At 46.2% G+C, this 27,789-nt stretch overlaps 1 protein-coding gene across 1 annotated transcript in view; it reads right to left on the bottom strand.

Moving 5' to 3' along the window:
• Positions 1-7,477: 7,477 nt before the first annotated feature.
• LOC137661789 (phospholipase DDHD1-like) overlaps positions 7,478-27,789 on the bottom strand; it is a 65,328-nt gene continuing 45,016 nt past the window's right edge. The window contains exons 8-13 of the mRNA XM_068397412.1: positions 21,366-21,628; positions 19,169-19,244; positions 13,800-13,949; positions 12,121-12,373; positions 10,925-11,107; positions 7,478-8,258 (exon numbers count right to left, since the gene is read on the bottom strand). Of these exons, the coding sequence (XP_068253513.1) occupies positions 8,077-8,258; positions 10,925-11,107; positions 12,121-12,373; positions 13,800-13,949; positions 19,169-19,244; positions 21,366-21,628 (1,107 nt within the window). The 3' untranslated portion in view covers positions 7,478-8,076. The remainder of the gene's footprint in view (positions 8,259-10,924; positions 11,108-12,120; positions 12,374-13,799; positions 13,950-19,168; positions 19,245-21,365; positions 21,629-27,789) is intronic.

The following is a 27,789-nucleotide window of genomic DNA, read 5'->3' as shown; positions in this document are numbered from 1 at the left end:
ATACTGCCAGCTCTAGAGAAGAAACAAGCACTCAGTGCTCCCACACAAAGCAGACAGCAGAGAAGCACTTCACAGCCCTGAAATGTTCATTTTTAGTCTTGTCAGTGCAGCCCAAAGAACCACCAGTGGCTGAGGTACAAAAGGCTTCATATCTTACTGCTACATCAAAAGAAGTACATGATTAAAAAAAAAAATCCGCTCAGAAAGTAGCCTTTTGTAAACATCTGGTGCCAAGCATCAACTATTATACTCCAGGATTTTTCAGTAATCTTGACCAACCCTACGTTCAGAGAGCAGATAATGCTGTCCTGGCATTCACATCTCATTTTGCAAAAGCTCAAGCTGCAGAGGCTCTTCACAAGGTGCTGACTGCCTCTTCTTCCAATTTACAAAGCAGCTCACACAGAGCTTAAAAAAAGAAAATATAGGGTCTTGGATATTTCTTTCAGTCCAAGCTTAAAGGCAGCTGAAATTGTTTTTAAAAGCTGCCCAAACTCCAGCCTGAGCACACGAATTTTAAAATTAAGGCCCAGTGGTCCACTCTGTGTTCACAGGTATTTCCAGGCTAAGGTCAGGAGAAGTTACTCTTACTCAGAGATGGTACTAGCAAATAATTTTTTTTAAAATATACAAAAGGTATTTTACTTAATAGACTTCTGCAACTATTAGGTACAAAAACATACATGTTAAAAAAAAAACAAAACAAAAAAAACCCTTACCAAACCTGTGTACAGAAGTATTTTATCCTTCCCTAAAAGACAATGCTCCACAGGCTCCCTAAATGGCTGTAGAAACACAAATTTTTGTTGTTCCTTCTCTCCACATACCATCAGATTTTACTAAAGCCCTACTTCAATTTTTAAAAGTACTGTCGCAAGGCAGACATCGGCTGAAGTGATGAGTGTCCCCAAGACACAGTCAGAATTGAAACTGGAGAACATGCTGGGATGAAGACGATTACCTGGAGACTGAAGTGGACTGATTTCTAAGAACTGAATACAGGCAACTTGACAACGTAACCACCAAAAAGCAAGGGAAAAGCAAATACCAGACAGGGCAACAGCTGCATGGGACAAACTCACAAGCCAAGGAACAGGAGAGAGTCGCACAAATGTCCACAGGCTGCGGATTTAACAGACTCACCCAGGTCTTTGAAAATGAGACTGAGTAAATCTAGAGAAAATTGGTTGGAAAACAGCCCTCTTCAACTGGGAGGGCAGAAGAGTGCTGGATAACCTAAGAAGGTTCAAACAGAAGACCCACATATGAAATATCTCTCAGTGTTATGTCCACAGAAGACAAGCAGCAGCCCAACTCCAAGTTACTCACTCATCTGGAAGCCTACACTAATGATTTTAGTCTTCTTGTACCATTTTTGCTAGTTCTACAATACTAATTAAATAAGTCCCAGAGGTCACAAGGTAGGGATAAAATTCTCAGTAATTAATCTGCTCAAATTGTAACTCAGTCTGATATTCCTGATGTTACAAAAGAATCCTGCAATGAGCTTAAGATGCCTGAAGATGTGGAGTGAAGAAAATATTTCAGCACATGTCAAGCTATAATCAACATTTCCCTGTCTTTAAGATGCCACAATAGCCCAAGAACTGTCAGCACGTTCAGTATTGTAGCTGTGAGATAGCAGCCCTCCCCGAAGCACGGCACATACATGAAGCAGAAGAACAAAACAGGCAAGAACAAAGATAAAAGCTTTTGACCTTTGCTCTGAACTGAAAACGTGAATCAGCAAAACCAGACAGCAGTTTCTGTACTCTTAACGTGCACCTCAGTGTATTTTAAGTCAGTTGTCCTCATACTTCATTCTCGTGGGATCAGAGAGCGAGATTCTCCTCCCTCTCTCCCCAGTGCAGGACCTCTGTGCGCACAGGGGATGCCCAGCACCCCTTGTTGGGGAGCGTGGGAGGCGAGGGGCAGCCCAGCCACCACCCCACGGTCTCGGTGCGAGGACACCAGAACCCCCCGGTCCCCGCGGGAGGGGAAGGGACCCCCCCCGGTCCCCGCGGGAGAGACGGCGGCACTCACGGTTCCAGTAGACAGGGTAGCTCTCCGCGCTGGCCACGTCTACCTCGTAGAGCCCGCTCCGCACGCACACCGGCTCCACCGCCGCCGCCTCGCCCTCCCGCGGCTCGCCCGGGCCGCCGGCTCCCAGGGCGCGGTAGGCCAGCTCGAGCCGTAGCGAGTCGTAACCGAAGAAGGGCTTCCAGGTTCTCCGGTCCTCCTGGTAGAACCAACGCACCTCCTCGGCGCCCAGCTCCCGCACCACCTCAGAGCGGGGCCGGCCGCCGCCGGGCCGCCTCCTCTCGGGCAGCGCGGCGGCCGCCAGCGAGAAGCCGCTGCCGCCGCTCTCGCTGCTCGCCAGCCCCGCTCCCTCGCCCTCGCTGCCCTCGCCGCCCGTGCCCGTGGAGTAGCGCAGCGAGGCGCCGGACTCGGCCGAGCCGAAATCGAAGCCGCCGCCGGCCTCGTCGCTCAGGCTGGGCTCCCGCGGCAGGGCGGCCGCCGCCTCCGGCTCCCCCTCGGAGGAGGAGGTGGAGAGCGCAGCGCGGAGCAGCGGCGCGGAGCGCTGCTGGGGGCGGCGGGGCGGGCAGGCGAAGGGATGCTGCACGCCGCGGCTCGCCGCCGCCTCCTCCTACTCCGCCGCCGCTTCCTCCTCGCCGCTGGCTCCGCCGGGCAGGTGGTAATCTATGCCGCAGCGCCCAGCCCGGCGGTTGCCAGGCGGTTGCCGGCGGTTGCCAGGCGGTTGTCAGGCGGTTGCCAGGCGGTTGCCGGCGGTTGCCAGGCGGTTGCCAGGCGGTTGCCGGCGGTTGCCAGGCGGGTGCCGCCTCACGCCGCCCCGCTCAAGCCCGGCCCGCGGCTGCCGCAGCCGCCGCTGACTCCGTCCGGGCATGGCCGGCGGCCGCGGGGGTGGTGGGTGTGAGGCGCCCTCGGACACAGCCTGTGTGTGTGACACCCCCTCAGACACGGCCTGCAGCCCCGTGGGTGTGTGTGACACCCTCAAACAGTCTGCAGCCCCGTGGGTGTGTGTGAGACACCCTCAAACACAACCTACAGCCCCATAGCCTCCGGGGAGACCTTCTAGCACCTTCCAGTACCTGAAGGGGCTACAGGAAAGCTGGAGAGGGGGTTTTTGCAAGGCATGGAGTGACAGGACGAGGGGGAACAGTTTTAAACTGAAAGAGGGGAGATTTAGATGAGATATGAGGAAGAAATTCTTTGCTGTGAGGGTGGTGAGACTCAGGTCTCACCTGAGGTGGTGGCTGCCCCCTCCCTGGCAGTGTTCCAGGCCAGGCTGGATGGGGCTTGGAGCAACCTGGTCTGGTGGAAGGTGTCCCTACCTGTGGCAGGGGTTTGGAACTGGATGGTCTTTAAGGTCCCTTCCAACTCAAACCATTCTATGATACTGTTATAAGAAGCACGGATATTTCCCCTACTAAGATCTGTCCTGGCTCTGTGTGTGCACGTGAGGCAGCCTCAAACACAGCCCTGGCTCTGTGTGTGACAGGCACCTTGATCTACAACCTGTGTGCGTGAGGCCCCTAAAACCCAGCCTGCAGCCTCTTGGACATGAGTGATGGCCACCGACACAGCCTGTGGGCCCTCCACGTGTGTGAGGCACCCTGACACGCAGACAGGCACGCTAAAGCACAAGCTGAGGCCCAGCGTGTGTGAGACACCCTAAAGCACAACCTGCAGCCTCACAGGTGGGCAAGACCCCCTGACACGCATCCTGGGGCCCAGTGTGTGGCTGATGGGCACCCCAAAATGCAAACCGTGTCTTCGTGTGCTTATGGCAGGCACTCCTAAAACAACCCTCTGTGAGTGTGGCCAACACCCCCAAGACACAAACTATGGCCCTGTGTGGGTGACAGATGCTCTTAAAGCACATCTTCCACCCGTGTGTCTGCGTGTGCGTGAGACAACCCACGTCCTGCAGCCCTGCGGGGGATCGGTGGCTGTGTGTGAGACACCCCCAGCACTCATCCTGCTGCCTTGTGGGGGTACCTGACATCCCCAGCACTCATCCTGCTGCCTTGTGGGGGTACCTGGCACCCCCAGCACTCATTGTCCTGCCTGGTGGGAGTGCTGGTGTTGTGTATTGCTCCCTACAGCCTGCCAGGAGGTCACTGAGGTTTGGCCTGGGGGTGTCAGGCCCAAGGTACACCTGACAACAGGGTGAGTGGGGTACACGTGCATGCAAGAGAGACAACCCCAGCCAACACCCTGCAGTGTGCCAGGCAGTACTGGGGTTCGTGTGTGTGGGGAAAGTGGACACTTCATCACACCCCCCAACACCTAGTGTGGGGGTAACCTGTTCATCTCCATGTGCGCTGGGGAAGTCACACTGTACCTATCAGAGTGCAACAGGGATCCCTCCTGTGTGTGTGAAACCCCCCACACCAAGGAAACCCGACAGGCTGATGGCTGACATTCACGCACAGGGTGACCCTGGGCATGAGATGTCCTCCCCCAGCTTAACACCCCAACAGCCTGGCAGGGAGAGGGGGTCACGTTTGACCTCTGCTTGTTGGTGTGACACCCATTTTCCCTCCAGCCAGGCATTTCTCAGTTGTGTAGAGGGGTGTGTGGGACAGGCATATCCCAAACACACACTCTGGAAACTAACGGGGGGGCAACAACCTGGGGTCACCCTTATACAAGAGAGACCCCATTCCTCCGAACACTAGCTATGCCTCCCAAAATCGGAGAGGCTGGGGTTTCACCTGTGCTTGTTTGTGTGTGTGAGTGAGAAACAGCTGCCTCCATCCCCAATACACACCTCGTAATCAACAGGAGGGGGTGTTGACATGCGTATCTGTGTGATAAAACACCTGGCAGCCTGGTGCAGGAAAACATTGATAAGGGAGGGTGCCCAGGTTTTACACCTGTGTGAGACAGCTCCCCATCCCACCACACACCCTACAGCTGAGTGAGGGACTGTGATGGATCACCTCTGCAGTGCCAGTTCCCCCCCCCAATCCTTTCTCATGGGTTGAGTGGTGGTGTGTGTGTTGGGAAAGAGAGAGACTCCCAGAAACACACCCCGGCTTACTGGGGTGGGGTCACCTGTTTATGAGGCACCCCGCCTTTTCGCAACATGCCCAGGAGGAAGGAGGAGATGAGAGGGTATGTGAGTGATACTCCTACCTCAGTTACACCTCGAAGGGCGAGGGAGCTGATACCTGCGTCTTTATCACCTCTGTGTGTACAACATCCCTGCTGCCTTATACACATCACAGCTGGCAGGTCAGGGTGCTGGTCTGCAGCCTCTGGCCATATACAGCCTTCAGCCTGGTGGAGGGAAGTGGCTCTGCACAGATCGTATCCCCAACCCAACCTTCACACACACACACACACATACACACTCGCACACTTTTTCATAAGGTACAAATGGGGAAGAGGAGACGACTGGATGTCACCTCTGCACATGAATTACCCAAAATACTCGACTGCTTGTGCTGGCCTGCGGTGGATGGCTGGGTTTTACCCCACCTAAACTGTTAGGGTATGTGTGTGTGTGCAGCCAGAATGCAGGAAGGAATGTAGTTGTCTGAGTGTCATATACGTTTGTGTGCCCCCACCTCTAAATTTCTCTGTGTGTCATTCTCTTTGATTTACAGCAAAACCCCTCTCACAGCCCTGCTGTCAGCTGTGGGGAAAAAGAAACCCAGGGTACAGTGCGTGTGTTCCCTGATTCCCCCATCTCCTACGCATTCTGCTTCTCACCATCCTACAGTCTCCAGTGACAAGGGGACTTCTGTGTATTGCACGGCACTGTATGTCCAAAAATAGGTTTATCCTCTACCTCCTGCATCCGCTTTCAGCTGGGGAATCCTGTTAATGGAGTGTGTTAAAACAGAGAGAGAGGCCAGATTAAGTTCAGGCTGGAAGGGTAGGTGAAGCTTTTAAAAATGTTCACTGCTGGTGTGTTGTTTCCCTGAGTCATTAAAATCATGCCGAAAGGCTGCACATGGATCCTCGAATGCATCAGCAACACTTTTCAATCCTAAAAGCTCCGAGAACTAAGTTGGCATTCAGGAGTCCCCACTGTAGGAGCTTTGTGTGTACTTGTTCTACCTTTTCAAATGGAGAAAGAGAGGAAAAAGAGAGGAGATGAACAAGGTACAGGCAAGAAGTCAGGGGAGGAGGCTGTGCTGGGGTGTCTGACCACATTGCTCTAGCAACAGGGACATGATCTGTTTGTGTAACTTATCTATCTTTTGCATTTCTAATGAACTCTGCAAGGTAATCTCTCCGTGAAGCCTGTCCCAGATTTTTCTCCACAGTGGGGAAGAAAAAGGGAATGTTACTTACCTTGTAGATTGCTTGGAAGACACAGATTGTAGGATTCTCACTGCATTTATAGTGCTGTTTCTGTCATCTTCTACCCCTCCACTCCTCACTTTCTTTTTTCTTTGCATTTTTTTCCCCCCTTCATTATTATTCCTAAACCCATAACCCCAACATACAGCCCTAGCTCCCAACTCCTTCCCCGTTGCACCACGGACCAGGGAAACAAGCAACAGCCCAAGCAATATTATTTGGGAGAATAATACTCTCTCTCCCCCCAGAATTTCAGAAAGGGCCGTCTGGGTGGTTCCCACATCTCCGAGCCACCAGCACAGGCTGCCGGCTGGTTTGGGCTGATGTTGCCACATCTGTGTACGCTGAGAACACTGCTATTCACCAACACCACAGCCTCGTTTGTTTTTTCTTTTAAACAAAAGTTTAGGTGCTGCAGCTTCTACATATGCCACACAGATCATAAATACCTCTGCCAGAGGCAGCTCAGAGGCCACAGATCTGACACTTCTACTCCAGAGCCTTCCACATTGTTTTAAAAATCTCAGCAACGACCTTTTAGTGTTTCATTTGGAAATTATTTCCTTTCATCACAACACTTCTCTCCTGAACTAGTTTCAGATGCAAATCTTATCTAAGCTCTGGTATTCTCAGGGCTCCCCAAGTTTATTTTATGCTGCTCCCTTTCCTCTTGATAGGATCCTTGTGCATAAATATACATACATTTTTATACAAAGGCACACGCACACACACACATATATATACATTTAATAATGGTAAGCAAAAGACAGCTGGATCCTCTGCAAACCAAGCCTGACGTGAGGTCAAAACCTTCATGTGCCTGAGAAACACTTGGGACCTAAAAAGCAAAGGCAGTTACTTACCTTTGAGAAGAAAGTGACTGATGTCATTTGTGTGAAACCACAAATATTTATTTTTAATGAAAAAATACTTAAAGTGTGCCACAGTGTCCATATATTCATTTGAATAGTAGTACAAAGATATGTATTTCTGAGAAAAAAGTCTTAACACTGTAGAAAATAAACGTGGTTCTTAAATGATGCCAAAAGAAACCAGTAAAAAAGTAATGTTTTATACACTGGAATAAAATGAAACAATTAAGAGAGAATAATAAATTATAATTACAGTATTTCAAATATTTGCTTCATGCTTTTTTCAGCATTAGTTTCTAAATGTGTCACGTATAACACGCCCTCAGAAGCCAGCAGTCAGGATGGTCTTTCAATGGTACTATGGATAAGAGGATGTGGAGCTGAATAAAGTCCTAGAAAAATGACGCCACCGTTTGTTATTTACTGATACATAAAACATCAGAACATGGCAGTTTTAGGTTTGTATCTAACATATATTTTTGTTAATGGAGATTAATTAATTTTTTTTTTATATCAGCTAATCTTTTATACTTTAATGAATTAAACAGCAACTATGGTCATTAACAAGTATGTCACCCAAGCACACTGCACAACCGTGCTTATGGGATGCTACACGTTGTATTGGCTTTTTATACAAAGATAACAAGAATTTGGAATCATTTCAGGTCTAATTAAGCACTGCAAAATGTTTAAAACGATAAATTGCTTTTAAATACAAACCATTTTTGCTCTTCAGAAACAGGAAAAAATCCAAACATGCACTTAAACCTGAAACCTCTACGCCTTATATGCTGCAGGTCAACAGTAACATATCAGTTTTGTGCCATTTGTTTTAAAATTTCCTTTCCCATCCCCAGTCAAAAATTCAAATAGTGTCTAAACTGGATTTGTCAGGATCTTCTTGGTCGTGTTTGTAGATGAAGGTTAGAAGGAAAAGAGCGATATCCAGAGATGACCAATAGGCAGTATGGGATGTGACCGCGGACCAGTATCTGCTCTCCACGAGACCTTCCCTGAGCTCAAAATCAATCCTGTGCTCCAGTTCCACTAGAAATTGAAGGAGAAACAAAAACGCTGTTAGAATTGCATGTCAGCAGAAGAAAAAAATGCCAGCATGTTTTCCCATCAGCTTCAGGTTCTGATTCTACGTGCTGTGTATAAAAAGCACATCGTATCTCTGTGTTTACATTTAACAGTACCCTCACCTAAGCCAACTGTGCTTTTTAATATGTACATACATGTTTATGCACATGCATTTAGCACAAACCTGACCTAAGAGTGGTGCTTAGTTCAGGGAGGGGGGAAAAACTCAACTAAATCTAAAACTTGGAAAAAGCTGGCATTTTGTTAAGCAGTTGTTTTCCTTATAGTAACTACATAAATACCTGAACCTCCCTTGGTGAACAAGAGGACACAGCCTCAAGCTTCGCCAGGGGAGGTTCAGGTTGGACATTAGGAAGCATTTCTTCTCAGCAAGGGTCATTAGACATTGGAAGGGGCTGCCCAGGGAGGTGGTGGAGTCACCATCTCTGGAGGGGTTTAAGAAAAGCCTGGACGTGGCACTTAGTGCCATGGTCTAGTTGCCATGGTGGTGTCAGGGCAATGGTTGGACTCGATCCCAGAGGTCTCTTCAACCTGATTAATTCTGTGATTCTCTGATTCTGTGATCTATTTATGCTCCTTATGATAACTACACAGAAGTATCCAGCAAAATGTTGAGGCCCCATTAGGAAACACTGACTTTCAGAAGGTGGATGCTCAGAACTTTCCGAAATAAATGAACTTTTCGCATCTTTCATGGCTATACAAGGAGACTCTACCCAGCATTATGAGCCCTGTCTGAAAACCAGCCATCCCTACACAGCACTAGCCCTTTTTCATTTCCAGATTATTCCAAATATATTTCAGCAGTCATCCTTTCATTTCAGTGGTGGGTTTGATTAATACCACATTCAAAGCGATTCTCGCTGCATGTTTAACTGGGCCAATGGCTAACCTATTGTTAAGGCATTTTAGCGGTTAGAAAAATCTCTACAAGGAGCAATAGAACAAAAAGGACAAAACTAAAAGCCTGCTTAGCTACAAAAGCCAAAACCCCATATTGAGTAAAAAATGCGGCCGTTTATCAAAGCCAGTTTCAAGGAATTTTAATTCTTGGCTCAACAAGCGCGTTCTGAGGAGCATCGCAGTCACGGCGCGGCGGCAGCTCGGGGAACGACGTGCCTTCCAATGACGTGTCGTTGTCCTTTTCACAGGAGCATCGCACCGCTTTGCAAACCAGCAAGGAGAGGGAGCCGGAGCCCTCGGACACCACAACCGCAGTCGTTTCCACCAAGACGCACATATTCGCTGCAGGGAGTTCGCCCCGAACGACTCCGTCTCCCTCCGACGAGGGGCCGTTACGGGAGCTTGGGAGGCAGCCAAACCCCAGCACAAGCCGAGCGGCCACCCGCTCCGAAGCGAATCCTTTGGCAGATTGCATCGCTCAGCTCGCAGCCTCGCTGGCCTCCGCTCCGCGTTCTCCTTCTGCGGAGCGGGGACGGGCTTGCAGGGGCCATGCAGAAGGCCCCTGATGTGCCAAACCCCCCCGAAAGGACCTCACCAGCAGCTTCACAATACTCGCAGTCTTGCCACTCTGTTTTTCCTCGAGTTTAAAACAAAGTCTCTGGCCTCAAATACTGACTCAGACAGGTTATCTGTTGAAATTAGCAGCGATGAACAGACAGCGATGTATCATGTGAATGCTATCACAAGCTACCACATACTTGTGACTCCTTAGATTGCAAAAACCCCCGCCTTGCAACAGTGCCGATGAGAAGTTTGGAAATAAAATCAAGTATGATTTTCTGTAAAGGAAGGACCTATATTTTTCCAGAAAACCAGCTGCTAACATTGCACTTTCTGCTCTGGGCGGTTCAGATCAGGACAAAGGCAGCTTCTGTTTCCAGTCATACATGCCTTTAAATCCAGGTTGCTTCAGAATTCCAAATGTATGGGGAAATTTAAATAAATCTTCTCAGAAAGGGTCATTAGACATTGGAAGGAGCTGCCCAGGGAGGGGGTGGAGTCACCATCTCTGGATGTGTTTAAGAAAAGTCTGGACATGGCACTTAGTGCCATGGTCTAGTTGACAGGGTGGTGTCAGGGCAATGGTTGGACTCGATGATCCCAGAGGTCTCTTCCAACCTGACTGATTCTGTGATTCTGTAAATCCATTTTATGATAAATTGTGAGTGGGATTCTCTTCTGCAGCAATCATATTGCTTTTCCTAGTGGGAGTCTGGGAACGACTAATATGCAGATTTCATTAGCCAAAATTCATACATGCATACACATGTGTAAGTGTTGTGCATGTATGTACAAACACATACACAGATAAACCTCCTTTGAAAGAAAAAAGGATAAAAGGGAGAACAAGGAGTCAGTCCATGGACAGCCTTAAGAGATTCAAAAAGCAGGAATGGATTTGAGCAACCTGGTCTGGTGGAAGGTGTCCCTGCCCGTGGCAGGGGGTTGGAACTAGATGGTCTTTAAGGTCCCTTCCAACCCAAACCATCCTGTGATTCTATGATAATATTTATCACTTTAGAGCAAACCAACAAAATCAAACAGTGGCACATGTTGTCATGGCATTTCCAGCCTCCCCCAACAGACAGACGCAGCCCACTAAAGGTCTTGTTTCCACAGGGTTTGAAGGTGGACTCGTCACTAACCTGTGGGTTCGAGAAAGCCCGAGCTGCTGTGTGGGGAAGGCGGCGTCCCAACGGTGGTGGCCTTCTTGTCGTCCTCCTCGGCTCCATCCTTTCCCGTCTCGAGTGTCTGTGGGGTGGCTGGACTAGACCGACCAAATCTTGAAAAAAGCATCCCGCCGAGGCCCTTCCCAATACTCGCAGCTCCTGCATTCAGCATGGAGGAGAAAAAAACAAACAAACAAACAAGCACGAGGGCAGTTAAATCAAACCGCAAATTAAAGTCACTGTAGCACCCATCAATTAGAGTTGAGTGACAGCCAAAGGAAAACACTATTCGTGCTTTTCTAGGGTGGGAACAGCTTATCTGACTTAAGCGTACACTGTTTATCGTGAGACTAATCTAGAGTACAAGCAAGGGCTATAATTTGGAAACTCTAGTTAGAGGAACAGAAATATATGAGGACACTTCTGCAGCAAGAAATCTGGTACTTTTAAGGATACGTGGTAACTCCTCTTTCATAAAAAGTCTAAGATTAAGACAAAAATGCTTTATAACAATGCTAGTACCTTCTGCACATCAGGACACTTAAGACACTCCTCCCGTTACGGGTCCTTATGTTGGCATAACCCTTACAGACATTTAGAAATGTTGTATCATCCTTTAAAAGGACTGTTTTGGTTGCTCAGGAAGAGGAGTGAAGTCCAGCACAGATCTGTGATGTTTTCTCCCGACTTTGCTGCCACCTCATGGACATGGCATTAAAGTTACTATAGTAACAGCAAAAAGCAACCCTGCTTTGAAGTACTGCCTACTTCCACTTAAGGACTAAAGGGCTTTTATATACTTTACTTATTTGATTGGAAAGATTCCTGGCACTAGGTCACGGTAGCCTTCTTCCAAATCCCACACGGAGAGCTAAAGAAAAGCCTTGAGTCAACAAAAACTGCAAGTGCATGCTCAAATATAAGCTGCAGCGAAAGGGAATTTAAGCTCGGTTAAACCAGGGCTTATTTTGACTCAGAAAGACAGAAGGAGACAGACTTCATATTAAACCAGCCTGAATTTCCTATTGTAAAATCGTGAGTTAAATGGAACTGTAACAGCTTACACAGAGTGATTTTTCTCCTATTTACCAATAAAATACGTTTGCACCTTGAACAGTGAAGCTCTACAAGAAGGTCCTATATAAAAAAAAAAGGCCATAAAGAATAATTACCCAATATACTCGCTTTGCCTATGTTTGTTATAGACTCCCCGTAGTGGCGTCGAACCATGTCTGGTGAAGTAGTTGGGCTCGGACCAGTCGAAACACTTTCGCTGTCAGTAACTGAGGTAGTTTCTTTTGTTGGGTTGAGAAAACTTGGCTTCATGTGCTCATAAGGTAGAGGGTTTGCAGTGTTATACCAGTGGATCTGGACAGGCGAAATGTTGCTGTAGTGTTTCAGAATTAAAGGTTCTAATCTATAGGCCTGCAAGAGGAATTGGGAAAAGAAAATCCTGAGTGTCAAGACTGAAAAACCACATTCCCTTACCACACAGAGTCCTCTCCACCATCAAATCCGAAATATCTGTAACGAGTGAAGCCGAGAAAGTGACAGAATGGTGGAGTTATGTTCTGTTTCACTTTTTTTTTTACAGAATCACAGAATCAATCAGGTTGGAAGAGACCTCTGGGATCATCGAATCCAACCATTGCCCTGACACCACCATGTCAACTAGACCATGGCACTAAGTGCCATGTCCAGGCTTTTCTTAAACACCTCCAGAGACGGTGACTCCACCACCTCCCTGGGCAGCCCCTTCCAATGGCTAATGACACTTTCTGAAAAGAAATTCTTCCTAATGTCCAACCTGAACCTCCCCTGGCGAAGCTTGAGGCTATGTCTTCCTGTCCTATCTCTAGTTGCCTGGGAGAAGAGGCCGACTCCCACCCCACTACAACCTCCCTTCAGGTAGTTGTAGACTGCAATAAGGTCACCTCTGAGCCTCCTCTAACCTCCAGCCTATTTTCATAGCCTGGAAGACAGATTAGCTGCCCCAGTGCTTGTGCACTCACATTTGCACATTTCTCTGCAGCGTTTCCACTACACACAGTTAAACTGATTCTGCACAACGCAACAGAGAGGGAGGAACTGGCTACGTAAGCATTTCGTTTAATGACTCTTCATTGATCCCTGTGCAAACCGTTATTGGTGTGCTTATTAAAAAAATCATTTTCTATCGATTCTTTATTTTTCGTTGTTTACTTAAATGTAGAAAAGCATTCTGTGCTTCTTTAACTTAAAAGTAAATAAAGTTACTATTTGCAGAGTGGGACCACAGACTGCAGCTTGACCAATCGCCCTAGATGTCCCGGGAAAATTCTGGTTTTGGAGTAGCTGGAGCTGAACACGATCTTGAGATAAGCAGAACCAGGATGAGTCTACACCAACACTGCCCTCCCAAGTACTATCCCACCCTCCAACAATCTGTTACTCCAGACCCCTTGGGAAAAAAAAAAAAAGCGGTTTTGTTTTTCTATAGTATCTTGTAAACTGCTTGTGGAGCCTTTTTTACCAGCAGTAGTATCTTTGGACAGATGATGTTTAATGGAAGTCAGAAAGTTAAACCCAAGTTGGAACTTGACTTACATCTTTGCGAAAAAGAATGCAGAGTAATCTCAAATCTTATTAATATAAAAAAAGAAGAAAAGTATATGATTTTTAAGGCAGTTACTTGTAAAAACTGTTATTCTACAGTTATAAAACCCAAGACATTGTACAATAATCATTAACAAACAGTCCTGTGCTGGAACACACTTGCGTTGATTCACACGCTTTGAAGATCACACATTATCACACAGCTGATGCTTAAAAATAGCCAAGGTAAAAGCCTGCAACTACAATTAAAACTCACCACTGGATCTGTTGGATGAAAAATATTTAGTAAGCGGTTACAAATTGTTCTGGGCAGAATATGATCTTGACTACCGCTGTTTCCTGGACGGATGCCACGCAATGCCAAAAACACTGCTAATGGAGATCCCATACAGAAGAAATTCTCAACCTAAGGAGAGATTTCATCCACGTTAATAAGGATGGAAATAATGCTTTCTAACATGGCTGGATTTGATTTCTCTCTTTCAACTGATTTCTCAGTTTCAACTGAGGGACTCATATAGTATTAGTTGGTCAAAATGGGGAAGACCACTATAACATAAGTACTGTAACATAAAGGTTAAGTTTCCCATTTCCCTTTGCTGTGAGAAGAGAGTTACATGTTGTGGTGCTACATGGTTGGAAAACTGAAAAACAAGTTGGATATTTGAACTGAAAGAGGTCTACCAACAGTGGAAAGGCTGGAGCGAGAAGAATTGGGAAGACACTGAGGAAATATGATGAACTTCACAAGACTGAAGTCCGATTTCTCATGAACTCCCCAAAGCTTACCACAGAGCTCCTTAATCTTACCCTAACTCCATGACGTGTTTTGCTACACACACACACTGATGAAGTAGAAACGCAAGCTACATTGAATAGTAAAGACAACGTAGAGAATACTTACAGCAGTCACACACACACACAGGCTGGTGTTATGTACAACCTCTTAAATACACCCAGTGTTAAGCGAATAGAATCACAGAATCAACCAGGTTGGAAGAGCCCTCTGGGATCATCGAGTCCAAACATTACCCTGACAACACCATGTCAACTGGACCATGGCACTAAATGCCATGTCCAGGCTTTTCTTAAACACATCCAGAGAATGTTGCTTGTCAAAAGTGCCACCACGTCGCACGTTAGGAAGCACTACCCAGGACAGGTCCAGCACACCGGGTGACTCCGCAGGCTACTCTCACGCTGTCCAAAGCCACCGTGACTTTGTTCTAAAAGGACTGCCTCTGACACCGAGAGGCAACCGAGAAAACCTGACCTGCAACTGCCAACCCATCTGACAAAGGTCACTGAACATGCATCAGTAGTAACGACTTTTGGTCACTACCAACCTGGGCCGGGATTCAACAGTGACCTAGAGGTGAATATCTTCGTATCCCATTACCAATCCTCAGATATCGTCTCCTAGAAACATCACATGTAAAACTCTGTAGTCAAAAATATTTTCATGAGTCAAAATTACTTTTTAACCTTTAGAATATTTTCTTATATGAAAAATTAATTTTACCAGAATCAGACCTTCACTGCAACTTTCCCAGCAGCAGTGCCCAGTTTGCAGGGCACCACAGAAGCAACTCCCAGTGTGCTGCTATGTAACCAGCGAGAGAAATTGCTGCATTCTTGCTAAGTGCACACGGAGGACGCTTGGATTCCCATGTGCCTTCGCTGTATGTCAGCGCATGGAGCGAGGGCGTAGGAACAACGGTCCATTTCATCTATCAGATTCCAGCACTGCACAAAACATTCCTCCTCCTCTGACTTGGCACTGGTACCCCATCTCTTCCTTCCAAAAAAATGCACAAGTCCTAATTCAATGGGGGGGGAAAAAAAAAAACAACTATGTCTTCAGCAAAGCTATTCGATGTCATATGCTGCAAAGCGCTGCTCTGTCATCTATATTGTCACTCTAATCTGGTGCAAAGCCGCGCTTCTTTCTTATAATCGAGCCTTACACAGACCCTTACATTTCTGCAGTTTGGACAAGAAAGGCTTTCTCATCTTCAAATACAATAGAAACAGGTACTCCCAGTGCAATCCTTTAAACTGAATAAGTACCCTTTAACCCTGTCCATCATATTTCTGTACCGAGCACCCCGAGGACACAACTACAGTCTTTCTGCTTCGAAAGAAATCAGAAGTAACTGCCAGCTTCCACTTGCTAGCAGATGCTTAAAAGATGTTTTCATGAATTCACCTTAGGCAAGTACAGACGAGGCAAAAATCTCCCAAGTAAATCGTTTCAGTGGTTACAGGGTGCAAACGGCTTTTGTTCCGTCATTTCTATTGATAAACACAAAATCAACAGTGCCCAAAGACAGATGCTTTCTCCTGGGAGGGCATTCTTTGCTATGTATTTTTTTACACACACAAGCCTTTCAACATGGTCTTCCATGCTCTGGAAATGCTTACAAAGACAAAGTACTAATTGGTCGGCACCTTAATGGGTGCCACCAGACTAATACCAAAGCAGTGAATGCTGAAAATCAAAAGTAAGTCTTCCAAAAATAAAGTCCTTTAAATTAAATTAGACTCTCAGTGCTGTTGCAAAGCGGCTGAAGAGCAGGCTGCCACGCCATGAAACCTACTGGGAATAGAGGACTAAAATCTTTCTAGAAAATATTTATTAATTTTGGTGTTTCTCCTAGAAGCAGGAGTGGGGCACTTCACATATACTCCTGTAAATGTTTAACAACAGAGAAGAAATATTTAAGAACACGACCTTTCAGGATAGCACTTTTCTCCTGGTTATGATTCATAAATAGCGCTTCTCTTCTGGTTATGATTCATAAACAGAAGACTTAATTAATTTATTTCTGTTTTACGCAGAAGCCAAGCCAAACAGTCATCCTTTCAACTTAAGACTGCAGTATTTACAGCATTAAAAAAAAAGCCAAATGAGTCAACAGAAGTGAGGCAGCGCAGCTCTTTTGTGCATAGGTAAGTGTGTGCGACAAATGATGGTGTTTAGTGGTGATGTTAAAACAGAAGACACAGAAGGTGATTCCAATTTATGTTGGAATCCAGCCTTTCAGCCTGGAGGATCCCAAACATCCTCCCAGAGCAAGGAAATACAGAGCTCTGCAGCAGCCTCGACCCGTTCCTGCACCCACGAGTGTTGTGCAGCCTTAGCAGACAAAGGGAACAGAGACTTACACCAGTATTACCTGGGGAATTTAACTGGGCGGTTGTGTGTTGAACCTACGGCACATTTCCGCATTCAGTTTAAAGGCTTTCTCCTCTCAGGTAAGGCTGCACGTCAGCATCCCATCCAGCTCTCATAGTTCTTGCACATCTGGTAAATCACTAGTATCTTATAAGTAATTTGTGATAGTTGTTATCAACATTGATGTCACTGTCAGATGATGCTACATAGAAACCACAAGGCCAAGTACAACCTGGAGCTCCTTCTACAAGAGTTTCTGTAACCCCGGGTGAAGGAGCAGTGCTAAGGACTCCTGAAGCACTTTGGGCCAGCACATTGTCAAGTCCAGATTTAAATGAATCTCCTTTTCAGTGCTAGGGAGCAAGCGCGGTATGTCCTGCCTTCCTCTTCCTCACTGTGATTGAAAATCATCCTAGAACATCATGGTTATTTTCATGCACCACAGAGTCATAAAGAGGTCGGTACCGCACCATTCCCCATCTTTTCATGTTCTTCAGCCCCTTTAGCCTTTAACGCCGTTTCTGCTTACACAGCTAGTGGGGAGAAGGCTGCCTTCTAAGCTTTACATTTACAACGGGGTGTTGGCTTTGCTTTTAACCCACGCAGCTCCTAATGATTTAGCAGCCTATTCAATTGTGCCATCTGAGGAGAAGTAGAAGAGAGCACACCATAAAGATACCTCATCCTCAAGTTCTCATTCTGGTGGCTTGTCCAATACATTAGTAGAGTACAAGACACTCCATATCTTCAAGGGTTTTTTTTTCCTCCCCAAAGGGTCGACAAACACAGATCATTTCCTCTAATATTAGATACCAGCCAAGTCAGCTGCTGTATTTATTCTTGTACTTGTCTTGCCACAAGCTACCTTTGTGCTTGCTCAATGTCAAGCAAGCGTAACTCTGCTTAATGTAGGAGTAGTGACTTTCTCCCATCCTGGCAGGATTAATTTGTTTCAGTCCATAAAAAAGGCAACACGTCGACAGTGGCTGGCCTATTTCATTACAGCTGTCCATGCCCATTTCGCTGTGTAATACAGCTTAAGGAAACCTGGGACCAAAGACGCCAGTGTCCTGCCTCGCACAGACCAAAGTAATTTGTGGATCAAGCATTTATGGTGAATAGCAACTCATGATCAAACCAGAGCTCTGGTCTGCCATGAAGAGCCAAGGTGCAGGTAGTTGGTACCTACAAAGCAGTTACTTCCCTTTCAACAAGCTAGTCCCCCTCAGGAAGCTGGACGGGCTTGCTGATGAGCAATCCTCTTTCAATGACCCTGTTGAAATCCTCCCTTGGCAGAAGCACTTTGCCATCACGTTCATGGAAAGCCTCTCTCTTCCCGTGGAGCTCTGTCTCACACGGTACTCAAGCAATGGGAGTGACTAGCGTAAAGCTTCACAGAAACAAAACACCTTCCTTTCAGTAAGGGTAAGAAAAAGGAGGTACTGCAACAGGAAAGTACCTAGTAGGTTGGATCGATACAGTCCTCTTTTCTTCCCCCTTTCTTTTCCTCTCCTTTCCCGCTCCCTCTAAAAAGCATCTGTTCAAAAAACCTTCAGTTTAAACACAACTGAGTAAAGAAGAATCTTTCACATAGCTGGAGGAGTATCAGCCTGACTCCAGCTTCCTTGATGGTAGAGATAATAGCACCACACAGGCTTTTAAGCAGTGAAGGAAAGGAGAAGGCTGTGACAAATTGAATTGTGGTTAGTTTCCTTTTTTTTTATGGCCCAAGATTGACCTTGGCTTCTGGGAGTCTTTCTGAGCTCAGAAGGAAAGAAAAATGGCAAGTTAAGAAACAATAATCTATTTTCTTCTCATCTATCATGTCACATTTTTACGGTTTAATATTTCAGGATATAGCCAAGCAACTAGAAAGTGTTGCACATCCTACCAAGAAGCTAGAAAATGACTTTTCCCAATGATATGACATCGTAGCAATTTATACAGCTGATTAGCAAGCAATCTATTTCATGAGACAAAGTAACTTGTGCGAACTGTCAAATCAGTGTAATTTGGAAGGAAAATCCACTACTGGAGGGATTTCAATCAGATTTGCTCAGAGATGTGACACGTTAGAAGCAGTCCCCAAGGAAAATGTATTAGTCAACGAAGTACAAGTGAAATTGTTTAAGATACATGATTAATGTAATTTGCCAAACGGCTTTTACCTTCCCACATAGTTGTACGTGTGCGTGTAACATTTTAACAATCTACATACAGGTTTATATATTTACATATAAGCATATATATTTGCAATAAATAGTAATATATGAATATAGTAACATGTTTACACACATGTACACACACTTCGACCAATACATTAAAATTATTCTACCAACATCATGCCTAGGGACATGGGAAAAAAAAAGTAAGTAGAATAACTCATATTGCAGATGTATTTTTACAGCAAGTAGAACATTCAGTAAAAGCCTCTTGAACATACATACCTTAAATTTTAAGGCAGGTGGTTTTGATACGGTGGATGCCTTTAACTCAGATAACCTCTCTTCTATCTCTCTCGACCTAGAAAATAGAGATCTTTCTGAGATCCAATAAAAAAATGTAGCCTTAACCTCTCTGATCCAAACAGGCATTCCTGTGAGGTCCAACAGTTTTGTCTGCTGGGAAGAGAGAGTGATGGTGTCAGTATTTCTCGGAGGCAGTCCAGCCGATTAAGAATCAATGTATGTGAAATCCTGTTTCTCTGAGCACAGAAGGAATCAATCAAGACACGGCAGTTCCCTTGTTCACCACCCCAAGCATCTGCCCACCCTCCTTTCTCAGGAGTAGGTGACTCATTGCCTGTTTCCTTGGTGTTTTTGCAGTCAAATCACCTGTTTTATTTAAAAAAATCCCCAGAGCCACAGGAAACTCCATGGCCCAAGCTTCATGGAGTTCTGTATTGTGGTAGAATATCTAGAGGACAGCGTCCCACCCTTTCAGCTATCATTAAAAAAGGTTGTTCACTGCTGCTTCTAGTTAGCCTGAATTAAAAAGGCAGCTACAATATAAAGCACTGTCCCCAGTGCCAGCACTAGAGCATTATGCCCTCTTCAGAGCAGGAAAACACCATCTCCTCAAGTTCCATAAAAGCATCATGTAAACAAATACATTAAGCTCATCCTCTGCCATCCTGATTAGAAAGAAGCAAGTCTGGAGCTGAAACTGCCCACAGAGCAGTACTGTCAAAAAAGTTTGTATGCTTTAATGAGCATCGTTCAGTGTTAAAAAAGAAGGCATGCAGGATTCTTGACTCTTGTGAACTGCCAAAGGGTTCTAATACATGACCTCACGTGCTGTACGCATGTTATTCTACAATGTAGAATATTTACACATGCTACGACACGCCCTACTCAGGCATAAGCACTTCCAGAAATCCACTACGTGTTTGCCATCCATAAAACACTAGAAACCCAGAGTTATAAGTTGTCAGTAGTATATTTTCTGTCATTTCAGACTGAATTGCACTAAGATGGCTCATGAAATGGAGAGCCACTCTACGCGGAAGTTCCACTGTCAAATGATACTTGGATTACTGTGGATGTGACCTGACACACTTCAGAGGATGCTTAAGGAGCCGGAGCATGAGTGTGAAAATGGGAATTTTTCCCTGATCATATGCTAGTGATATGCCTGAAGGGCCATCTTACCACTGGACAACTTCATTAGCTTTCTTACTCCCCTTCTCTCAGAAAGATTGCACTTTATCCAGCCTTGCAGCTGATAGAGATGTCCTGTACCAATCCCTAATTACACACGTACCGCTTTCAAGCGCTGCAGGAGATCTGATGCTATATTAATGCTTCCAAAGGACCACCAATACTACGATGGGTTTCAAGAAGGAACCAAAAAGAACTGTGATCATGATTTATCCTCACCTCCTACTTGAAAGATTGAAGCTCAAGCTACTATTATTAGATTCTCTACTTACGGGTGTCTCATAGCACCTTGATAACCAGGTTAGGACAGGGAAGTCACCTTAACACTGTGGAGACATCACGAAGATCTGCAAGGTCCCCTAACACTGAGAATCCCTACCAATACTTGTAAGGCACTGAAACAGAGATCCTGTTTGTCACAGTGGGCAGTGCTGCTTCGCACTCCTAGCAGCACGAACACTTCTAGATGGCAGCAGGAAGAAGCTGGTAAATGATGCGCTGCAGAGCAGTAACCCCATAAACTCAATCACAGTGTTTACAACATCTGTATCCAGCTGGGGGAGCTCACTTTCCAAGCTGAGCCTAGGAGAAAACTACTCATTTTCCTCTAGAAACTTTGGAATTTCACTGCTCACGTTCTGCTCGGTATGACAGCTCACTGCCCACCTGCAAGCTACTTCGTTGTGTTTCTCCTCAAGTATCTGGAGGGGTAATGGCCTGACCTTCTCCTTTCTTCCTGGCTATGATCTGCTCCCAGCACATCGGGTCAGTGAGCAGTAGCTAGCTGCTTGGTTCTGGTACAGCCCGTAGGATGTGGATTCAGAGCTCCTATTAGCAGTGCCAGCTCAATCCTGTGTTTAGCATTTACCACTGCCATTCATTACCAGAAGAACATGAGCCACAGAAGATAACAGCCATGGCAGGTTCTGGAAACACTCAAAGGGATGTGGTTTTCTCCTTTAACAATCAGAAGCGGATGCATTACCGTTGTTTAATTATGTGAAGTTCTTCAAGTAAACATTGCTCCTCATAGCTCATCCAACGGTCTTCAAGCTCCTCCTCCTCCTTCTGCAGCAACTGTTCGTAAAGCCTGACGGGGTTCCAGCCAGTCATGATGTCGTAGGTGATGACGCAGCCCAACGAGTGGGACACAATAGAGACCTTCCCTCCTTTCTCCTCAAACTCTGGATTCCGGGAGCAGAAGAGTGTGTATAACCGGTTCAGCTCCTGCTGCAGCCCTTTCACCAGCTGTTTCAAGAAGGTAAAGAAAGAAAGTTTAACATCAACATCTTATCACTCCTTTTCACGTATGTTCACATACTACACTGACCAGCTTCTTGAGAATGCATCTAGGAGGAGCGTGATAGTCTGTTCACTCAGGCTGGGAAGATGAGCAAAATTGTACGGTCAGCAGCAACAGCTTGGTTGACTGTTGATGACTCCAGTTGTTCATCGCTCCCCTCCAGACCCAGCACCAACCACCACACAGGACTTGTGGTGACCCTAGAACTGCTACACTACGCAGCCCAAGGCTTTAAATTGAAATAAAGCCTTAAACAAATGATAGCTGTGCTTAAAGGACTCAACAGCATCCTCTGAGGTGAGCAATAGTGAGGTACTCGGTTTTCACTCAGTCCATTAGCACAACAGTGACTATTAACACAACAGTGACTATTAACACAACAGTGACTATTAACACAGCTGTATTTCTGAGAATCAACCAGGTTGGAAGAGACCTCTGGGATCATCGAGTCCAACCGTTGCACTGACACCACCATGTCAACTAGACCATGGCACTAAGTGCCACGTCCAGGCTTTTCTTAAACCCCTCCAGAGATGGTGACTCCACCACCTCCCTGGGCAGCCCCTTCCAATGGCTAATGACCCTTGCTGAGAAGAAATGCTTCCTAATGTCCAACCTGAACCTCCCCTGGCGAAGCTTGAGGCTGTGTCCTCTTGTCCTATCGGTAGTTCCCTGGGAGAAGAGGCCGACTCCCACTCCACTACAACCTCCCTTCAGGTAGTTGTAGACTGCAATAAAGTCCTCTCTGAGCCTCCTCTTCTCCAGGCTAAACAACCCCAGCTCCCTCAGCCATTCCTCGTAGGTCAGAGCCTCCAGACCCTTCACCAGCTTGGTCGCCCTCCTCTGGACTCGCTCCAACACCTCAACATCTTTCTTGAAGTGCGGGGCCCAGAACTGGACACAGGATTCAAGGTACGGCCTCACCAGTGCCGAGTACAGAGGGACGATCGCTTCCCCAGACCGGCTGGCTACACTATTGCTAATAGAGGCCAGGATGCCATTGGCCTTCTTGGCCACCTGGGCACACTGCTGGCTCATGTTTAGCCGGCTGTCGATCAGAAGCCCTTTCCCTTATTGCTTGTTTCTCTCCATTTCCACAGCACTGCATGTTTCTCGTGTGTCAGTGGTTCAGCTCCTTTTTTAACCTGAGGAGGCTGGAAAGAGCCTGAATGATCCAGAACCAACTCACATCTCTGCCACAAGCCTGGCACATAACCCTAGACAAGTCATACTCTCTCTTCTCCATTTATCAAAGTGAGCAACAGCATTCCTGCCTCATGGCAGGGGACTGGGAGGATAAATCCACTAAAATGCTCAGGTAGTACAGTGACAGCCTAAATGGGTTCTGGGAAAATCTCCTCAAATTGCTTTTGGATCTCTGTAAAGCACACTCGAACGCATCAAGTCTTTCATTATTCTGCTCACTGCTTGGCTACAAGGAGATGCAGCTTTCTCTCCTGCCTCCCCTCCTCCATACCACACCTCGTGTAATTTTTTTCTGAAGAAATCAGACTGAAATGGTGCCACTGAAGAATAAAAAGCCTCATCTCGGGCAAAAGGAAGATATGGGAGGAGAAAACGCACAACTGAGGCAGAGCCAGAATTTGAACGTTTGATATAAACAAAGTTAAGAAAAAGAGTTTTCTGGTTCTAAGTTTCTAGAAGGGTTTTGGGGGGAAAAACAGGAATGCAACACAGTTCTCAGACAACACAGGCTAATCCTACAGCACTGCTGCAATAAATACATATTGGTCCTATGCTAATTGAATCGCTGAGAGGCTTACCTGCTTCAAATCCTGTATTAGGGTACATACACATAAAAACGTTCAGATTCACAGAAAGTATTTTTTTTAGAGAGAAATGTTGAAAGCCATGAGATTTGGGAATCAGACAATACAAAAAAGGCAGCTTTGCTTGTGAAACTCAGCATGGTAACTGAGCAATGCTTCCAGGCTACGGCATAGAGGAGGACAAACAAGAAATTGCAAATCATCCCCTTGTTAGAAACAGGAAATTAAAGCTGTAGAACACGTAATTTGAACATGATTTTTCAAGAGCCTGAATCATTACTGAATATAAATATGAATGGCACTAGGACTGTCAGTGTTTGATACACATTTGACTGAGAGAGGATCCACACAAGAAACGCGATGCCTAAAGCACTGTGAAATGATTAGCAAAGCCTGGCAACAGCTCGGAGAAATGAGTATCATCATTCCCATGTTCAAGTCTTTTTGACTGTGATGCTGCCTATTCTTGCATTGGGCTCTCCACAGACTTTGGGCACCACTTTCACACACGAGCAAACAGGCAGAGGTTTTAGCAAGAGTTGGAGCTGAAAATAGAGATCAGGATTGTTTTTGGCTGGCTGGCATTTTCTCCATTTATAAAGGTTTTGATTAAAACCCAGAACAAAATAGCAGAGATCTGTTGAAATCGAAGCGTTTCGGGATTCCTGCCAGGAGCTCAGCGAAATGAGGCAACGCTGACATCCAGCAGTTTGCGTGGCTGGCTGCCGTGGTACCTTCCAAGGAAGCCAACACACATCATCCTGCCATTGGGGACCTTGGCAGGGAGCCCGGGACCCCCAGCCACACACTGGATGGAGCGTGTGGCTTCAGCTTCTGGCTTCAGCTTTCAGAGTCAGCAGCGTAAAAATGACAAGCAAACTAGTGCTGGACTCATCACGGCTTCCAGCATCCCTGTCAGTACAGCAGGGAGATGAGTAATGCCATCTTGTTTTAAAAAATCCTAAATAAGGTGTATCAATATACCTCAGTGTCCCTAAATTTTTCATCTGGTGGGAAAAGTAAAACGCACAACTCAACTGCTTCCCTTGGTTTCCTGTTGCATAAAAGCTATTGCTCCCAATGTCCTGCCCAGCTTGCTCAGCAGCCCTGTACCCTGCTCTCCCGTACCGTGTTCCTGCACAGCCTATTTCCCTGGAAAAGCAGATATCTTCCAGGAAGAATGATATTATGTCAGTCTCCCCCACAGCCCACAGGCACAGAGCGGGTAAGGAATCTCCTGGCATCACAGCATCTCATTACAAAGGTCTTGTTCCCTTGCAATCTGGGGGCATAAACCAGAATATTCGTGGAAAGTCCTGGTTGGACACCAAGTTCAACACCGTTTTTAACTATCCTGCTCCTTAAAAACATGCTGTTACTGAGAAGTTAGGTAAAAACATGGACAGCAACTAAGAAACTGTGCAGTGATTTCCAAATAGTTGCTGATTTGGAAGTTTGCAGACCAGAATCCAAGCATTTAATTCAACTAAACCATCTGATCGAGATTGTTTCTGAACTCCAACTCACTGGTTACCTAACTTAACTGTTGAGTAGGTCTGCTGTAGTAAAGCCTCTTTTATCTTGCCAACAGTTCGGTATCAGTACTCAGATCAGAAACTGAACCTTTTGGTATATATATAGTAAGAGAAAAAAAAAAAAGAAAGAAAAAGAAAAAGCGTATTCATTTCAAGTCCCAGCTAAAAAATTATTTGGTTAAGTAGTATATGAAGTTAAGATTTAATCCTGACTTGCTGTCTTAGTCTTAAAAAGTCTTACAATATTCTAACTTGTAAAAGAAAAGAATAGTTTGAAAAGGGCTTTAGGGCACACAGAAAATGTAACATGAAGGGCTTTCAAATGTCTCTTGTAGTTACAGCTCGATATATAACCTAACACTCCATATAAAAATACCTTCTATAAACACCAATTGGCTTTATACTTGTTAAAATCAGTTACTTTTTTTAATTGAAATTCAACACAAAAAATACAAGTACCTAAGTTTTTGCCCAACCCATATTACCATCTCCAAGGCTTCTCCCACAGACTAAACAAGCTCAAATATCTCACAAAAGACTAAATGGGGCAGCAGTCGATTGAGTTGATTTTTTTCCTCCTGTGCAGCTGCTCCCACGAGCGCTGCTTGCTGCTCTGACTGCTGATCTGCTCCGCTCTGCTCCAGCACCCTCGGCTCTTCCAGGAGGACCAGGGAAATGCAGCGTGCTTACATGTCTGTTACTGAACAGATCGAGCCACCGTAACAAAGGGAACACTTCCTATTTCTTCGAAAACCAGCCACATCGTAGAATCGTAGAATCACGGGATGGTTTAGGTTGGAAGGGACCTTAAAGACCATCCAGTTCCAACCCCCTGCCACAGGCAGGGACACCTTCCACCAGACCAGGTTGCTCCAAGCCCCATCCAACCTGGCCTTGAACACTGCCAGGGAGGGGGCAGCCACAGCTTCTCTGGGCAACCCGGGCCAGTGTCTCACCACCCTCACAGGAAAGAATGTGTAGTAATGACACAGTAATGACATTTTCCCCTCAATATCCAGGAAATGAGTTTTTTCAAGAAAACAAGGAGTACAAACCCCCTGGGCTGGCACCCTGAGCACAGAAGTAACGCAGAGCTTGCACGGCTCTTGCTCAAACCCTCAATGACCTGCTTGCTGCCAACACTTGCATATAGCTCTCCAGTCCCAACCTCTTTGATCTGTCAAAGCCAATGAAACCACTTGCTCTCCTCTTGGGCTATGCTGATTGTCCTCTTCTGAGACTGCTCTCAGCTCTGACCACCCCCCTTGGCTGTAACTTTCAGAGGGCCTTTCTCTCTGCTGTCTCCACAGGACCCTCACCCACTGGACAAACAGCTTGAAGCCCAAGAGAAAAAAATAAAAGACAGCTATGTATGAAAAGGGAGTGCAGGAAACCTGACCTCTGCACCCCTCCAGCTTGAATAGCGTGACTGTTTTTGTAGGTTTCGTGGGAAAGGAATTTTAAGGAGATCTGAGGAACAGTGAGTTTTGCAAGCAGCTCCCTCCAAATGTCAAGAGAACTTCAGGAGAAAGTGCAAACTCCTTTGAAATTCAGCAAGCAGGCAACAACAAGGTGTGTGAGCCAACTGGAGGTAGAAGAAGGTCCTTAAAAGCCAACGAAAGATTTGCAGCTCAAGGATGGATGCGAAGGGCCATGAAGGCAAAGACAAGGAGTGTTTGTTTCACGTGAACCAGAAGAACGTGCCAGCACACAACGCAGAGGCGGTGAGGCTGCTGACCCTCCAGAACACAACAGTTGTCACGCTCCCCGGCGGCATCACTGATGGATGCCAGCAGAGTGTCACAACAACAGATGAGAGGCCAGAACCAGACTGAGCTGTGCTGTGTGAACAGACAGGAATGGCTGCGTGTCTTAGGGACGCTACAGAAAAAGGACCTGCGAATCTGCCCAGACCCGAGTCTCTCTCAGTACCCCTCTTTCTACTGAAAAGCTGAGTCTAACCCATTTCTAACCAGGTCCCTGTATTCAAGACCAAGTTTAGGTTCAGGCAGATCCAGTAACCTATCACTCTGTAAAACTGAGAATACACTCAAGGACAATCGAATGAAGCAAGCCACAAAAGTGCTGCCAAGCAGCTCCTTGACTATTAGGTCCAACAGAATAAGCAAAACCAGTGTTGAAATAGCCTCAGAGAAAATTTCCTGCTTCACGTCCCTCTCGTTTTCAAATACACACAAAACAACTGCCTTTTATTGCTGAAAGGAGTGCATAAGGACATTTCCATTGCAAAACCTCATATCAAAGAGGGATGAAAGCTCCAGTAAAAGTTAATACTCATCCTTTGCAGCGCTACAGGCTGGGGGAAGAGTGGTTAGAAAGCGGCCTGGCAGAAAGAGACCTGGGGGTGCTGATCGACAGCCGGCTAAACATGAGCCAGCAGTGTGCCCAGGTGGCCAAGAAGGCCAATGGCATCCTGGCCTCTATTAGGAATAGTGTAGCCAGCCTGTCTAGCGAAGTGATCGTCCCTCTGTACTCGGCACTGGTGAGGCCACACCTTGAATCCTGTGTCCAGTTCTGGGTCCCATACTTCAAGAAAGGTGTTGAGGTGTTGGAGCGAGTCCAGAGGAGGGTGGCCAAGCTGGTGAAGGGTCTGGAGGCTCTGACCTACGAGGAATGGCTGAGGGAGCTGGGGTTGTTTAGCCTGGAGAAGAGGAGGCTCTGAGGCGACCTTATTGCAGTCTACAACTACCTGAAGGGAGGTTGTGGTGGAGTGGGAGTCGGCCTCTTCTCCCAGGCAACTAGCGATAGGACAAGAGGACA

The sequence above is a fragment of the Nyctibius grandis genome, chromosome 4 (assembly GCF_013368605.1).
Source record: "Nyctibius grandis isolate bNycGra1 chromosome 4, bNycGra1.pri, whole genome shotgun sequence".
Classification (NCBI taxonomy): domain Eukaryota; kingdom Metazoa; phylum Chordata; class Aves; order Nyctibiiformes; family Nyctibiidae; genus Nyctibius; species Nyctibius grandis.
Note: the sequence above shows the minus strand (reverse complement) of the source record. Positions and strands in the feature narration are given on the sequence as shown.